Source organism: Sceloporus occidentalis, unplaced genomic scaffold (genome assembly GCF_023333645.1).
Source record: "Sceloporus occidentalis isolate IW3139 unplaced genomic scaffold, rSceOcc1.0.p SCAF_88, whole genome shotgun sequence".
In the NCBI taxonomy this organism is placed as follows: domain Eukaryota; kingdom Metazoa; phylum Chordata; class Lepidosauria; order Squamata; family Phrynosomatidae; genus Sceloporus; species Sceloporus occidentalis.
Genome location: NW_028317068.1, coordinates 3945134 through 3961002, shown reverse-complemented (window position 1 = coordinate 3961002; position 15869 = coordinate 3945134). Strand labels below are relative to the sequence as shown.

Here is a 15869-nt window from a genome sequence, read left to right as displayed (position 1 = left end):
AGATACTTTATAATCTGTTCCACATATGTACTGATAACCATAAAAATGTAAAATATGAGGACAGATAAGAGCCATTTGGTCTATCCAGTTTGCATATTTGTTCTACTCTTTGGTTTTTATAAACCAACCTATTAGTTGGATAAGAAATACTTCTTATCACATTTATGCCTCTATAAAACTATCTTTTAACATTTTTCCTACTTAGAAATGTGATTTTGTCCTGTGCATGGTTTAATCTGTTTTTCATTCTTAACATGTTAAGCATTACCTTATTTCCTACTGTTTTTGAGTGGTGCTGTCTGTCCCACCAAACGGCCCTATATCTTGATGTCACTGAAACAACCCTTATTGCCAGTAGTGGCAATAATGGATAGAGATCTGGCTTGTACGCCATCCCTGCTGATTCCAGCATTTACGATTAAACAAAGATTCCAAGAATTATAACATTTTTAATAAGACCCACATTCTGTTTCTGTATTCCTAAAAATAAGAATATTTATCATACAAAAACAAAAATTACATCCCTTATTCAGTTTTTAGTTTTTTAATTTCTAGTCTCCTTACAATACACAGTACCAATGCTTAGTTGATGACAGTCTCAAAAGTTGGCAAAAATGTTTTAAGCTGCAAGAGTTCTGTGATGGGTTGACTCCTGTCATGGTAGAAGTCCAGTCCTGTCAGTGACTCCACATCTCTGACCCGTGCAGCATGAGCACGAAGTCGTTCTTCAACCCATTCTGATTCTGGTTTACCATCCTAAAATATAATATGAGGTATAACCTTGTTAGGAGGCATGAAACAGCAGGGAGAGTCAAGTCTTACATATAAGGGTGGTCAGTAGTAACTAAAATTGAACTTACCTTCAAAAGAATTAAAAAGATCTTTCTGACAAAGACAGGGATTTTTTCAACATTGTTAGGGATATCTGACAACATATAGGAAACTCCGAGAAAGATCATTCCTGGCAGTTACCCAGCGCACTTAAGTTTAGGGAGTTAGCAGTGGTGGTTATATGCTTCTCTAAATAGCAGAGTTTTTAGTGAACATTTAAAGTTAGAGTAAGTAGAAGATGGTCTAATAGAACAGGGTAGGGCATTTCAGAGTACAGCGCATCATAAATCCTGGGCAATGGAGTGGGAAGAGGTAATAATGGTAGAACAAGATTCAATTCATGACAAGAGCAAAGATGGCATTTAGTAGGGTATTTGGACAGTAAATACACAGATATAAGGGGAAGCAGTGTTGTTAAGGACTGTCTAGGACAGGAGTTTAACTTTAATTCTGGAGGCTATGGGGAGCCTTTGTAGGGACTGGCATGCAGTGATGCAGCATGTGAAGAGCAACTAGATCAGATAAGTCTGCAGTAGTGTTTAAAATGGATGGGATATCACAAGGGAATTGGTTAGTATTTTGGTGGGTGACTTGACACGAGAGGTTAAAGAGAGAGCAGGGTCAATGGGGGCACCAAGGCAAAACACTTGGTCGGTTGGGTAGATTCTCAATATTCATGGAGATATCAGGAATTGTGGATAATGGAGATGGGGGGTTTAACAAGATACTCCGCTTTGGAGATGTCAAGTTTCAGATAGTGGGATGTCATCCAATATCCAATTACAGAAAGAAAAGTCTTAGAAAAAGTTGTGCTCTCAGATATTTTTTTTATCATTTGTAAAATTAAAGGCTCAGACAATACAGAAATGTATGTCTGGGGAAAAAATAATGAATATCGTTTTGTTTAATGTTCCTAGGATGTGTTTGTTTTTTTTAATAAAGATAGTTACATCATTGCTGTCAAGGTCTGTGTACGATATTGACCACCGTCTAACCAAGGTTCAGGAAAATATGAATAATTTTTACTTCCACAAAAAAGGGCCTAATGTCAGATTGCCAAAGATTTGTGGTAAGGACCTAGTGAATCACTAACTGCCATATTTATTAATAAACCACACCTACATAATTACATAATGATGATGCCAACTGCCTTTTTTCTCTTTGAGTAATACCACTTGTTCATAACTCATTTGTGTTCCATTTATAGTTAGAATATTATAGCACACTGCGACCCAAAAACACTTAATTGTAAAAAGGTGTCCTTAATCTCACTGTTATTTGATGGCTTCAAACACCAGAGTATTTGTCATTGTACAGTTCAATATATGGTCCAAAATAAAGTTAATGACACAAAGAAACCTATCATACATATAAAATCTGAATATGTCCAGCTGTAGCAGACTACTATGTAATTTTTCACAGACCTAACATTATTAAATAGAACATGTACTTACTGCACAGCTCTCACTGTTATCTGCTCGGTGGGGAATGATGAATGAAAGGACATCAAGAGTTGCAGGGCAATTGAGAGGATTGATTCCCGTATCATTGCAGCTGGTCAGCACCATAAAGTAGTGTGTTGGGACTGGAATCAGAGTGCCTTGGACATGTCTAGGGGAGCAAAAGAGGAAGATATGCCTAAATCCCTATAACATTACATACAAGAATATGCATAGAATGGTTTAGAAAAAACCCAAAATTGTTAAAAATAAAAAATCCTTGTGTATTCCTAGCAGCGCTCCTTCATGTAGGGCAATAAAAACGTACCCCTCCCAATAGCCCCTTTAGTGAAATAATGCCAACAAAAGAAATCTGGAAAATAATAAAACTTTATTGGGAGGGACAAAATAGGAAGTCCCAAAGAGCAGCAACATGAACTTTAATTGAGGCAGGAGACAACTCTTTCCAGAAGGAACTTGAGGTACATTACTAAGACACCACCATTCCAAGAAGATCTTCCAAATGGTGGCATACCTCTTCCTCATGACTAGTTTGCTTCTTTCTAATAGAAAGCAGTTCTGGATGGTCCGGAAGACATCAACAGAAGATTTGCAAACCATATCATCCTCGGCGAACTGGGGGCACCCAGGATGGCATCTGCACGGTCTGCCCTTATCTTCTTTATTACTCTGGGCAGTAGTGGAATTAGAGGGAAGATGCAGTCTAGATTACCTGGCCAATTTTGGATGAAGGCATCTAAGGCCAGGGGACCTCTTTCAGAGGAGAGGAAGAAAAAGGCTTCTGTCTTTCTGTTTGTTATAGACGCCATGAAGTCTATGTCTAGTAGGCTAAAATGAGAGGCAGTCTCTAGAGAAAATCCCTGGCTCAATTCTCCTAGGTCAATAGGATGCCTGCTTAAATAGCCACTTGAAGACTTTGAGAACCCTAAATGTGCCCAACAGCAGAGATTGTTTTCTGCCAAGGCGAAAATGCGAGCCACTAGGTTACCCCAGAGGGGACTCCTTGTGCCCCCCCTGTCTGTTTAGATAAGCCACCACAGTATGGTTCTCTGATAGGGATAGAAACCCTTAAGTTAAGTGGACCTGTAATTAACCCAGAGTCTGAGTAGAAAAGTCTATAGAAGACTGGTCAAGACCCAAAAAACGGAATTCTTGAAGGAAGACATTAGATCCAGTACCATGTACTACCATGATATGTCTGAGGGAGCATGAGGGACTTCTCATGACTTCTTCCTGAAGATGGGGTTTCTTTTCTTATGAAAGAAAATACATCTGTATTGAGGTATCCACTACTGTCTCCCTAATATATTAGTCTCTGAGAGGGGAGTAGGTATGACTTCTAAAAATTCACAAAAAGAACCTGAATCGACCTGTTGACCTGGAGTTCAAGATATGGAACTACTTTTATTCCCTGTCAGCTCAGGTGGGCTAAGACCACATCCAGTACTTTTGTAAATACTCAAGGGGCTGATGGCCCGATGTTCAAATGGAAGGACCCAAAACTGAAGATGGACAAGCCTCTGAGAACTCGGTAGAACCAGAAGTAAAAACTCTTGAGAGTAGAGAACATTAGGAATGTGAAAATAGGTATCTTGAATGTCTATTGTAACCAAATAGTCCCCTTCCATTTTGAACTTTAAGAGAAGGATTAATTTGTTCAAAAAGTAGAGGTCTATAATGAGGCAGAGTGGCACATAGGGGGTCAAAAGGCATATCATGGGGCACAGTGGCATTTAGAGGGTTAAAAGGCATATCATGGGGCACAGTGGCATATAGGGGGTTTAAGGCATTTATGGGGCAGAGTGACAAGCCTGGGGGCTGATGTGCATAACTGGGGGGCAGGTTGGAAAATAAAAGGAATTAAAAACAAAATATTTTTCTCAATCATAGCTTTTATAAAAAAAAATAGTTTACATGAATTAACATTTACTGGTAAAAAATTTTTCCTATTGGGTCGTCTTATATTCAGGCTTATTCTTTTTTCCCCTAAATTAATATTCAGATTTTGGGGGGTCATTTTATAATCTAGCAAATACTGTAATTTGAACCCCTCATCTCCTGCTGTTACCTCTGTTTTCCACCTGGTATGTCTGTATCCTGCCTGTCTCCATACCCTGCTGCTCTCAAAGGGTTAAATTTGGTGCCCTCTAGTCTAGCTTAATTGCGATTGTAAACCAAGGTGTGAAACATCTGCCTCCTGTAGGCAATCACCTTATCTGAACACTTAATGAGGCAGCCCTATACATTCCTAGGCCTCACTTGGAAATGTAGCTGCTGTGGCCTTATCCCCAGTGGACTCCTCGTAAGTGGATAGTTAAGAGTTACACTGGAGTTAAACTGGAGGGAAATTACATAGAAAGTATCATTGCAGATAGCAGGTAATCCACATAAGCACTTGCTTGCTTCAGCTCCATCCTTACTATGAACCCATACATGTTACCATGTCCTCTTCCCACAAATCTTACAATTACTGCAGCCTCTGCACCCCTTGACAACCCCTCCACAATCCACATATCTCCATCCCGTCTGCTATCACCCCAATTTAGCTCATATGCCATTCTGGGAGGTGGTGTTGGCATTCTCCTCTATCCTTGTTGCACCTTTCAATGTCTACCACCAATTCTCTCTCTCTTTCTCGTCTTTTGAAGTACACGCTGTCCGTCCTTTCTCTGTGCTCTTTGCGTTGCAGTGATCGACTTTTCTCCTGGCCCCACCTCACATTTCTTTGATCACTTTGCTGCTTGGCTTTCCCACTTTCTTTTGTCCACCATCCCTACACTAATCCTAGGGGACTTCAATATACCTATTGATGACCCATCCTCACCTGCCGTTTCCAAACTACTTTCACTCTCCTCCTCTCTCGGACTCTCACAATGGACTAACTCCCCGATGCACTGTGGCGGTCATCAAATCGATCTAGTGTTCTCCCACCTTTGTTCCGCAACTTACAGATACACTACGGCCATTCCCAGGCCCGGACTGGCCGCGGCAGGGCCGGATTGACTTAGGGGCTAATGGAGCTGCAGCTCCAGGCTCCTACCTTAAAATAGGCCCAGTCAGGACCGGACTGACTGGGCCTATGCGGCCTCTACGGCCGCATTAACGCAGGGCATAAGGGGCACCTGCCCCTTAAGCCCGCCGCAACTGCGGCCGGGAAGCCCCCACCAGGGCCAGCCTTACGGGTGTGCGGCCGCACAGGGTTTAAAATAAAACATCGGGGTTTTTTTTTTTTACTTTATTTAACATCCTCCATGTTAAATAAAGTTTTTGTTAACCGCAGACCCCTAAGGCCGGCCCTGGTGGGGGCTTCCCGGCCCCTTAGAGTGGCACACCCGGTCGCAGTTGCGGCGGGCTTAAGGGGCCCTGCGTTAATGCGGCCGTAGAGGACGCCTAGGCCCAGTCCTGACTGGGCCTATTTTAAGGTAGGGGCCTGGAGCTGCAGCTCCATCAGCCCCTAAGTCAATCCGGCCCTGCCGGGGTCCCGGTCGCAGTTGCTGCTTGCTCCAGCAACAAGGTAAGTAGGGTGAGGGAGGGGGGTGCAGTGAGAAGGGGCAGAGGAGGGTTAGATAGTGAGAAATGGGGAGAGGGGATACATATTGAGAAGTGGGGAAGGGGGTACATAGTGAAAAGGGGGAACATAGAAGGGGCAGATAAGATAATGAATGTGTTAATGATTTGTGTGAATGAGTGAGTAAATGCAAAGATGGTACATGAAGGGTGGGCTTTAACAATAAATAAATAAATAAATAAAAATGGGCTGCTCTGGCTTAAATGTCCGGGCCTATTTTTTGTCCCAGTCCGGGCCTGGCCATTCCTCTCAAGTATACCCTCCTCCTCCTCCTATCCTGACACAGCTACAGCTCAGTATAAACATACACTAGCCTCAGCCCTATATATGGTGCCCCTGTAACTGTACGCAATCCCCCATGCCGTCCACCTCAGCCATGGCATTCCACACAGACGCGCTTCCTTCAAAGGTGTTCACGTACCGCTGAGCGCCTGTGGAGGAAGTCTCGTTCACCTGAAGACTTCATTCACTACAAATTCATGCTCCGTTCCTATACATCGGCCCTCCATCTCTCTAAACAACCATATTTCATTTCATTAATCACTTCTTTTTCCCATAATCCTAAAGGTCTATTCTCCACTTTTAACACCCTTCTCAGACAAACAGCACCTCCCTTGCCCTCCAACTTCTCTGCCCAAGAGCTTCCCATCTACTTCAAAAACAAAATTGACACCATCAGGGACAACATCCTCCCCCCATAGTGTTAATCACATGGTACCTCAACCTCCCTCCTCACCTCTATCCATCCTCACCTGCTTCACCCCAGTTACACCCTTTGAGGTTTCCAAGGTCCTGTTATCCTCCCACCTCACTACCTTTCCCCTCGACCCTGCACCTTCACATCTCCTACCCCCCCCCTAGTGTCCTTACCCCAACCCTAACCCACATCTTTAATCTCTCCTTTTCCTCTGGTGTATTTCAATCCTCATTCAAACATGCCATCATCTCCCCCATTCCCTTGATCCCACATTGATGAACGCATGTCTTTTTTCAGCCTATATAACTATATAACTAAACTACCTTACAGTTTCACTTCGCCCACTAGCTTCCAAACTGCTGGAACGATTAACCTATAATCAACTAACAAACTTTCTGTCTTCAAACACTCTACTTGACCCTATACAATCTGGTTTCCATCCACAGCATTCGCTAAAATTGCACTCACTAAAATGACCTCCTCTCAGCTAAAACAATAGGCCAATTCTCACTGGTTATTCTCTTGGACCTCTCAGCAGCCTTTGACACAGTCGACCACCCCCTCCTCCTACAAACCCTCCATGTTCATGGCATCCGTGGCACGGCTCTTTCATGGCTTAAATCCTACCTTTCTAACCATACTTTTAGTGTCTCATTCACTGGAACTTGCTCCTCTCCCCTACCGCTATCTATTGGTGTTCCTCAAGGCTCAGTTCTTGGGCCTCTGCTATTCTCCATCTACACTTCTTCCCTCGGACAACTTATTTCTTCCTTTGGTTTCCAGTACCACCTATATGCAGATGACACCCTAATCTATATTTCTGCTCCTGACCTTTCCCCCTCTCTTCTAACTCGCCTCACTGTCTATCAGGAATTGCATCATGGATGGCGTCGCGTTACCTAAAGCTCAACATCTCTAAGTCCAAACTCAGGGTAATCCCGCCATTTGCTCTATCCACTTTTCCTGATATCTCTATTACCGTTGACAACTCCACTATCCAACCAACAGACCAGGTTCTGCTCTCGCCTTCATCCTTCACATCAAGTCCCTCACCAAATCCTGCTCCACCTGAAAAACATCTCCCAAATCCGCCCTTTCCCCACACAAGAAACCACCAAGTTACTAATCCACTCCCTTGTCTCTTACGAAGCAATGGGTCCCATATGAGTAATGTTTAAAACTGTGCCATTTGGATGTCTAACAGGTTATAGATCCAAACAAAATACTTCTTTCACCTAAGCGCCACAAAGAGGACCATGCAATCCAATGGCATGCACAAAAATTCTGGTATAGAGCAGAAGTGGTATAGAGAGACAGACAGACAGACAGACAGACATACAGATAGACAATACTTTTTACTCACAGTTTAATTTCATCAAGTGCATCTACATGCCCATCATAATTGTAATCAAAGACTGGACCACTGACCACATTCAGACCATTTCTTTCTGAAGCATATTTCACCAGAAGTACATTATGCAAATAGTCCCATATTTCTAGGGGAAAAAATGTATTTATTATTGTGTAGTCACAAACCATATGTAGCAGTGACAAAATGGACTCCACTTAACATCAAGCCATATTTGTAGGATGCACTGGGAATGCAGCAGTTGGAGCGTATTATTATACAAATAAATCATGCTTACAATAATTCTATAACACAATATGCCTCCCCTTCTCAAAGCATATGTCTTATTTTAGATTTCAATGGATGTGTATCTGAATACACCATTGCGCACATTTATGCAATTATAGTATGACCACAAGGTAATGTCGCAAAAAATAAGAATGCTATGATGAATAAACCTTGTACTGAAAAATTACAGGCATCATTAGAAGCATGTTTAGTTAAGTACATATCTTTCAATCTAGAAGAACTATATGAGATGTCATTAGTGTCAGTATACTAAATCAAAAAAAATAAGAAATTGCCCTATAATTGCCACAAAGATATAATAATTCTTACATATAAGGTATTTCCAAACTTAAGATACTAAAACTATAGTATTTTGGTCAAATGTGGTGCTTTTCTTTTTTATATGTTATATGTTATTCATACTAAATGTTGGACTAAGTATCTAAAAGTGGTATTAAACTAAAGCCATACCTGTCCTTGAAAAAATGATGTATAGTTTGTTTGGGTGCTGTAAAATCTAAAGGGATGAATCATAGCAAAAAACATGAAAAAAGCTCTAGGTATACTTACTTTTGAATTCTTGGTACATGGGGACCATGTTACTTGTGATTAAAGAATCATATTGTTCAATATCACTCTTGTTAAAATCTGTAATGTAATCAAATGAATGTACGTTAATGAAAAAAGAAAAAATCAACTGGACACAATACAATAGACCCAGACCGGGCATCTAGCACAATGGGCAAATGCATGTGGGCTGCTGACCGACAAGTGCCCTACACACCTGATCCAGTGGCCGATCGAGTGCAGCCTGCAGCTGCATATGCTCTGCAGCATACATGAGCATAAAAATGCGGCATCCGGCCACGCATATTACGCCATCAGCTGCGCTTACATCATCAGCCTGCACTATGCAACATTTCATAAGTATATGAATAATTAGTAACATTGAACATTAATTAACATTAATTAGTAATTAGTTAAAAAAGCTAGCAGGGCCCTTTGAAGATGTACTCCTATATAAGATATTGTAAGTTATAGTGAACCATGCTTAGAACAGGGTAATTATTTATGCCATTTATGACAGTACATTATCGGTCAGATTTTTCATTCTTAAAAAGAAGCATCTTTCTTTTAAATATGACCAAAGAGTAGTATGTCTGCTTCCAGTCCACAATTGGCAGAGCGGTTGTTTTGTATTAAGGTTGGCCATATCGCTCAGCCACATCCAGATGATTAAAGCTTTTACAAATATCTATTTAAAGACATGTACTGACTGGGAGGATGGAGGAAACCATGAGTAATGTTCATATCTGGCTTGTAGTCGGAGCATTTCTGGCTTTTTGCTTCAGGGATTCTAGCATCAGGCCGCAGACATTCACCAAGTGTGGGTGGGAGAGTTGACGTTTCTCCCTGGTAAGGGAAAAGGACAGAAGAAAGGAAGTATTATTGGTGCACACATCATCCTCTCTGGTAATACAGTTTATCATCTGATCTTTTCCATTTCAATTTTACACCAAAATATGAGTAAGGGAAGGTGTGTCAGAATTACGTTGTTTCTTCCATAAAAGTCCAATATATTCAAGTGGTAGAATTCAAAAAAGCCAGTCAATGTCAAGCAGAATGCAATACATAGAAACTTTGCAATGTTTGCTTTTATTTGCTATTCCACTGAAAAAAGGTGTAAAGCCTGTTTTTTTTCAAAGTAAAAACAAAACAAAGAAAGTAGAAAACAGACTAGAACAAATAAAGAGATCTAAAATTACTTCAGGGTCTTTTTTAATTACTGTGAAGAAAAAAATAATAAGAATTATATCGGCTTAGGCAGGTGCATGATTGTGAAGCATGGAATTCATTAAGAACAAGAGGTAGACACAAGGTGAACAACATCAGAGTCAGCATGGCCAAAGAAGCCTCAGAGGAGCCCGAGCAAAATTCTTTGGTACACAAAGTTGCCCCCACATATGCCAGAGAAGGCACTACAAGGGTGATTTGCCCTTGTAAATGTGTGTCCTGTTCAGCTTTTCACAAAATGACAACTTGCACAAGACTACATCTGCCACCCAAGACCTATATAACATACCACCCAAGTGTCCCTCTTTAAGAGGAACTCTCTTTTGTGGCCCCTAATTGCCTCTGTCACACTTTTCTCCTCTGATGTCACAATGCAGCCCCAAAAGTTACAGTAATATGTATAGAAACAGCAGAAAAATATATTATTTATAAATAATATTGTGTGAATATGTTTCTTCTCAGTAACTATCTGGAGGTCATAAAGTCACATATAAATGTATAAAGTCTAGTCCTCTAGCCACATTCCCTAAAACAAAACAAAATTGTCCCTCTTTGGCCATTTGAAATCTTATGAGGCAAAATGAAATACCTGGGACCTTTCCAGTGCAAGGTACCAAGAGCTCTTGTTCATCTGTAGGAATGGCCTTGTGAAGGGGTAGGGATGTCTACGTGTAGGGGCATGGCTAGTCTCAGACTGTTTTTAGTGGGTGGAAAGCAGGGGGGAAATGGGCATTCCCAAACACCACTCTCCTACCCAGAGAAAGGAGAACCTTATCCGGAGACCAAGCTTCAAACTTGGCGAGCCTCCAGCCATGTTACTTATTTCACAAAACCCAACCATAGACTATAGTGAATTTTCAGCCTCCTTATAACACTTAAAGGTCTCACATGAAAGTATAACATACACCATGGAATTCTGCGTTACTGAGTAATGTCCAATCATGAAAGCAAATATTGTATACCTCCAGCAACCAATAACTCCGGTTTAGTCTTGATAAATATCGCTAACAGATAAAGGTTTTTAAAATTCCAATTCCATTATCATGTGCATCATACTGAAGACCATTCGGGCAGATCTCAAAACAAATTCTATAACAATCAAGCCGAGAGCAAAATATATTTGTCTGAAAACACACTGCTTTCAACGCAACGCAAGATTGAAAGTGAACTCTGTAGAAACCCTGTATGGCATACTGCCCCACAAAAACAATAAAATACTACTTGGAGAATAATGCTTAGAAGATCTGAGCTTTAATTAGTTTTAAAGTCACTCATGTAAACAAACAGTAGTTTACAGTGGCCATAGGGAACCTGTTTTTGCACTTTGGAATAAATGGCCAGGCACAACACTTTAATTACTAAATCTTTATAACTGTATGCCAGCATCTTTGATTTTGAACTGAATGTTTACTATAACCGGACACATCTTGGTCACTAAGTTCACTATTGTTATCATTACTCTACCAAAGGTGAGCTCTGGTATGGGTATCCCTTGTCAAGTTACATTAAATAATAAAATAAAAGCTACAAAAACAGGCCCACATAGATAAAGCTGTTTACAGTTAGGGTTTTAGCTTCTCAAACTAAAGCGTGGGAATTGCTTACAAACTGAACCAACACACAGCTGTACCAACCATAATGAGAACAGCTGTTGCAAAAAAAACATTTGGCAGGATGCAGGAACCTCAAACTCAGTAATTGTCAAGGTGCCAATTGTTTCTGTTACAGAGGTACATTGGCTTTCCAATACACTTCAGACTGAGTAAGCTCCTTAATCATGTCCCACAGCAGGTGAATACCTTATTTGCAAATATAAAAAACGTTAAATGCCATCCCCCAGCTTGGATGCTACTTAGTACATATTGAATAGAGCCAATAAATGATCGACACTTTTCCAATATACTGTATTGAAAGTTGCCTAGATATTGCATGAGTTGTTAATATTTACTCTCCTGTATTTTAAGCCCTACAGAATTTGCTGGAAGCCATAAATAAAATGTAATCTAATATACTGTAACTAGCATATGTGCCCATCATTGAAATTACATGGCCAAAAATATCTTTCCATTTTTCTCTCCACTCCCCGTCTCTCTTTCTTCCCCTGCCCTCGCTTTTCTCTTCCCATCTCTTCTCTGTTTTCCCTGTTCTCTATCTTCCCTCCTCCTCATCTCTTGCTCTTCCTCCCACCCCTCCTAGTTCATCCTCCCATCCTCAACTCAACTATAATCTCATTTCCTACCCTCACTCTTCCTCTCCTCACTTCAACTCTCCTACCTCCTCCTCTGTTCAGCTTACCTACCATCTCCTCTCCTACACTCTCATCACCTCACTTTCCTTACTTCACCTCAGCTTCAATTACTTCACATGCACTCTCCTTTCATCACTTGTCCTCTTTTCACCTGTCTGACATACCCTCACAGCTCAGGGATGACCCTAGAGTTAGTGAAGCTTGGTGCAGTTTTTCTTGCCCCCCCCCCTCAATTAACTAAAACACACACATATGCAAACCCACTTCATCTACACCACCATACACTCACACATACACTAAAACAAACTCTACCACCAGTGACGCACACACTCACGTTAACACCATACACTAAAACACACTTATTTGCACTCTAACTTCACTGCAACTTGCACTCTCTATACAAGCTGCCACTCTGCTGCCAACCATGGTGTCAGGTAATGTGTATTATGCGACCTGTGCTGAGTATAGAGGAGGCGGATCAGAGAAGAGTGGTGGATCAGAGCAAAGGAAGAGTGTCAGAGCAGAAGTGGGGCAGGAAGAGTCTGGGAGAAGCAGAGAGGGAGCTAGAAGGGGCACTTGAGGGCTGGGTAGATCAGAAGGGAGGTGGAAGGGCAGGTGACAGCAGATGCAGCAGGAAGGGGCAGTTCAGAGTAAAAGGGGACTGAAGGAGCTAGGAGGATCAGTGAGAAGGGGCCAGAGCAGAGGGGGTAGGAAGGAATGGGTCAAAGCAAAGAGTGCTGAGAGGAGCAGAGGATAGCTGTAAGCCTGGGTCAGAGCAGAAGTTAGCTGGAAGTGGTGGGTAGAATAGAAGAGGGTGGGCCAAAGCAGAGCAGAGTAGAAGAGGTGAGCCAGAGTAGGGGACAGGTCAAAGTACCTGGAAAAGGAAAGGGAAGGGAGAATCAGAGTGGAGCTGGAGGAGCAGACCAGAAGCTGGAGAAGCAGGAAAGACCAGAGATTGCAGGAAGGGACTGGGAAGATAGAAGGGGAGATGGAGATGCTAGGAAGAGACTACAGGGAGCAGTTTACAGCAGAGGCTACAGGGAGGGATGCAGAGGACACTCGTCCTTGTGGCAATTGAAACGGTGCGCATATGCACTCTGATTGGACCTTACTTTAAGCTCCTAGTAGTGCACTTACCAAACAGACTGACACAGTAGATGGGTTTAATTGAGTGTAGACATTTCAACTCACTTTTATTATTATATACAAATACGGACAGCAGTCACGGGTTCTGAGCATTAAAAGGACATTCCAGCCATCATATCATAGCTGTGTGATTTCAGGAATACAGATATTATGGTTCTAAGGAAAAGCAATATTTCTCATTTTGTTTAATTACATTTGCACAGTTCTTACCCCAAAAAAATTGCCAAATATTTTTTTTTATTATTTCTTTATTGGTCGGAGAAGCTAACATGTTGATATCAAACGTGCATTATGACACTAATCAAACTGAGTAGTTATAAGAGTAACATTACTACCTTACACTGAATGGAAATGCAATAAAAGATATTGGAAACACATTAGCATTATATAGTCAATCCATTTGCCAAATATTTCAATTGATCATTAGAACTTACCTGGTTTTGTACAGTATAAGCACTCCATAGTGGCATCAATATATCGTGACTATAACCACTCACAAAGCCCTCCTGGTAAAGGACACAGTAAGTACTATTTTCCTGTAAGTTTCTGGGTCTCCCATAAGGCAAATTAATTTTCTCAGCCTGATTTACTGAAAAATAAAGATAGTAGTTATTGTCACTGCAGTATAACACATACTAAATATCACATAAATTAGGCACTTACTGCTTTCTCCACTGAGGTTTAACCTTTGGTTCAAGATTTCTTCATCTCCCTAAAATATTTTTGAATTGTTAGTTTGATGGTTTCAATTATAGAGAAAACATTATTCCACATTATTCTATTGAAATTATACATAGTTTTGCTTACAGAGTAATTACAAGAACAACCTAAATTGGAGGCAGGTTGTGATAAAGGGCAGGTTAATGGGTTTGATTTCTCTGCCGGAAAAGATGGAGTGTAAAACGGTCTAGTCAACAAATGGTTCAAGCTGCCATGGGTCCCGTTGTTTGGAGCTGGGTGAATTTGTAATAAGTCTGTTTAAAAATAAGATACAGCCGTCAAAAACATGCATGCATAATTTATACACATCTATCTGGCCAAAAAAATTGACGGTCAGTTTTCAGGCCTTCTTATAAACTGTATACACATAACATTTGAGTATTTGGTTGTGTATATTCTAGGTATCAAAAACCCCAACATAAGTACATCGCCAAAAAACCCCCCCAAAAATGCTTGTAATAAGCACTCTAAAGACATTAGCCGTTTTGATAAGTCCTGAACAGTTCTGGGTGAAAGTTTGAATAATTACATCATCAAACAAGTGAATGTCTCTGCTCTGAGTTCAGCACCTTATAGAAGGATTCCTACTAGTGGCGTAACTACAGGGGTAGCAACTGCGACAGGGCCTGTCCTTCTAGGTGACCACTTGTTCCTGTCTTCTCGTGCTGGTTCAAAATTGTTTAGACAGGGCCCTTTTGAACTGGAATGGGCCAGATGAGATCAGAAGGGTCCTTTCTAAACAATTTTGAACCAGCACGGGCAGACAGGAATGCAGTGGGGTAATCACATCACGTAACCCTGAACTGAAACTGAGGCTTCTTGCACAGTGTGCATGCAGCAGAACCAAAGCTGCAGGAGAGGTAAGGGGATGAAGGATGGAGGAGTTATGTATGTGAGCATGAATGTCTGTGTATTAGTGTGTGGGAGCACGAATGTCTGTGCATTAGTGTGCAGGAGCGTGAATTTCTTGTGTATTAGTGTGTGGGAGCATAATTGTCTTGTGTATTAGTGTGTGGGGGCATGATTGTCTATGTATAAGTGCGTGGGAGCATGCATGTGTTTTAGTGTATTAGTGAGTCTGAGTAAGTTTGTGTAAGTGTGTTTACATAAGTGTGCCAGGGTGGCACTCATAAGCTGTTTGGGGGCAAATGTAGCACATGTTGCTTGGTGAAGTTGAGGGGGCCCTGGGCAGGTGTCCAGCCATGGGAAGTTGCCAGGTATGCCTGTTGCATCCATTTTATTTTAGAATCACATCCTTATATACTTTACATATGTAGGTTTATATATATATATATATATATATATATATATATAGCAACTGATACAATAGTCCAGTCAGCAGGGACATATGAGTTGCACCACAGGACTTACCACACATTAAGTTATAGATTTCAATATTGTCAAAAGGTTCCACCTCTACTCCTCTTTTAAATCCTGGCCCATGTCCAATAAAAATTGCCTATAAAACAATTATATAAAGTGTGTTAGCTACACTCATACATAGAATGGATGTTTTATGATGCAAAAGACATCAAAGCAAGTTAACTATTATGAGCCTGCATTTTATGCATGTAGTAACACAAGAGTGATGGTGAAAAAATGCTATTCTTTTTCCACAAAAGGCTGACATGCTTTTCTTCAGCTCATAGAATAACTAATTGTATTGTTTGCAGGAAACTTCACGCCGATATGTTCTATTGGCGTTTCAAACTTGTACTTAATCCAAGGCCTTGAAAAATTACATAGATAAAGCAAGAATGAAGTAGGAG

At 41.0% G+C, this 15869-nt stretch overlaps 1 protein-coding gene across 1 annotated transcript in view; it reads right to left on the bottom strand.

Moving 5' to 3' along the window:
- Nucleotides 1-582: 582 nt before the first annotated feature.
- The window catches only part of LOC149284809 (venom phosphodiesterase 1-like), a 39100-nt gene continuing 23813 nt past the window's right edge, over nucleotides 583-15869 (bottom strand). Inside the window, exons 16-24 of the mRNA XM_089496249.1 lie at nucleotides 15472-15559; nucleotides 14188-14354; nucleotides 14044-14092; nucleotides 13815-13969; nucleotides 9470-9605; nucleotides 8763-8840; nucleotides 7920-8052; nucleotides 2286-2442; nucleotides 583-756 (exon numbers count right to left, since the gene is read on the bottom strand). Of these exons, the coding sequence (XP_089352375.1) occupies nucleotides 583-756; nucleotides 2286-2442; nucleotides 7920-8052; nucleotides 8763-8840; nucleotides 9470-9605; nucleotides 13815-13969; nucleotides 14044-14092; nucleotides 14188-14354; nucleotides 15472-15559 (1137 nt within the window). The remainder of the gene's footprint in view (nucleotides 757-2285; nucleotides 2443-7919; nucleotides 8053-8762; nucleotides 8841-9469; nucleotides 9606-13814; nucleotides 13970-14043; nucleotides 14093-14187; nucleotides 14355-15471; nucleotides 15560-15869) is intronic.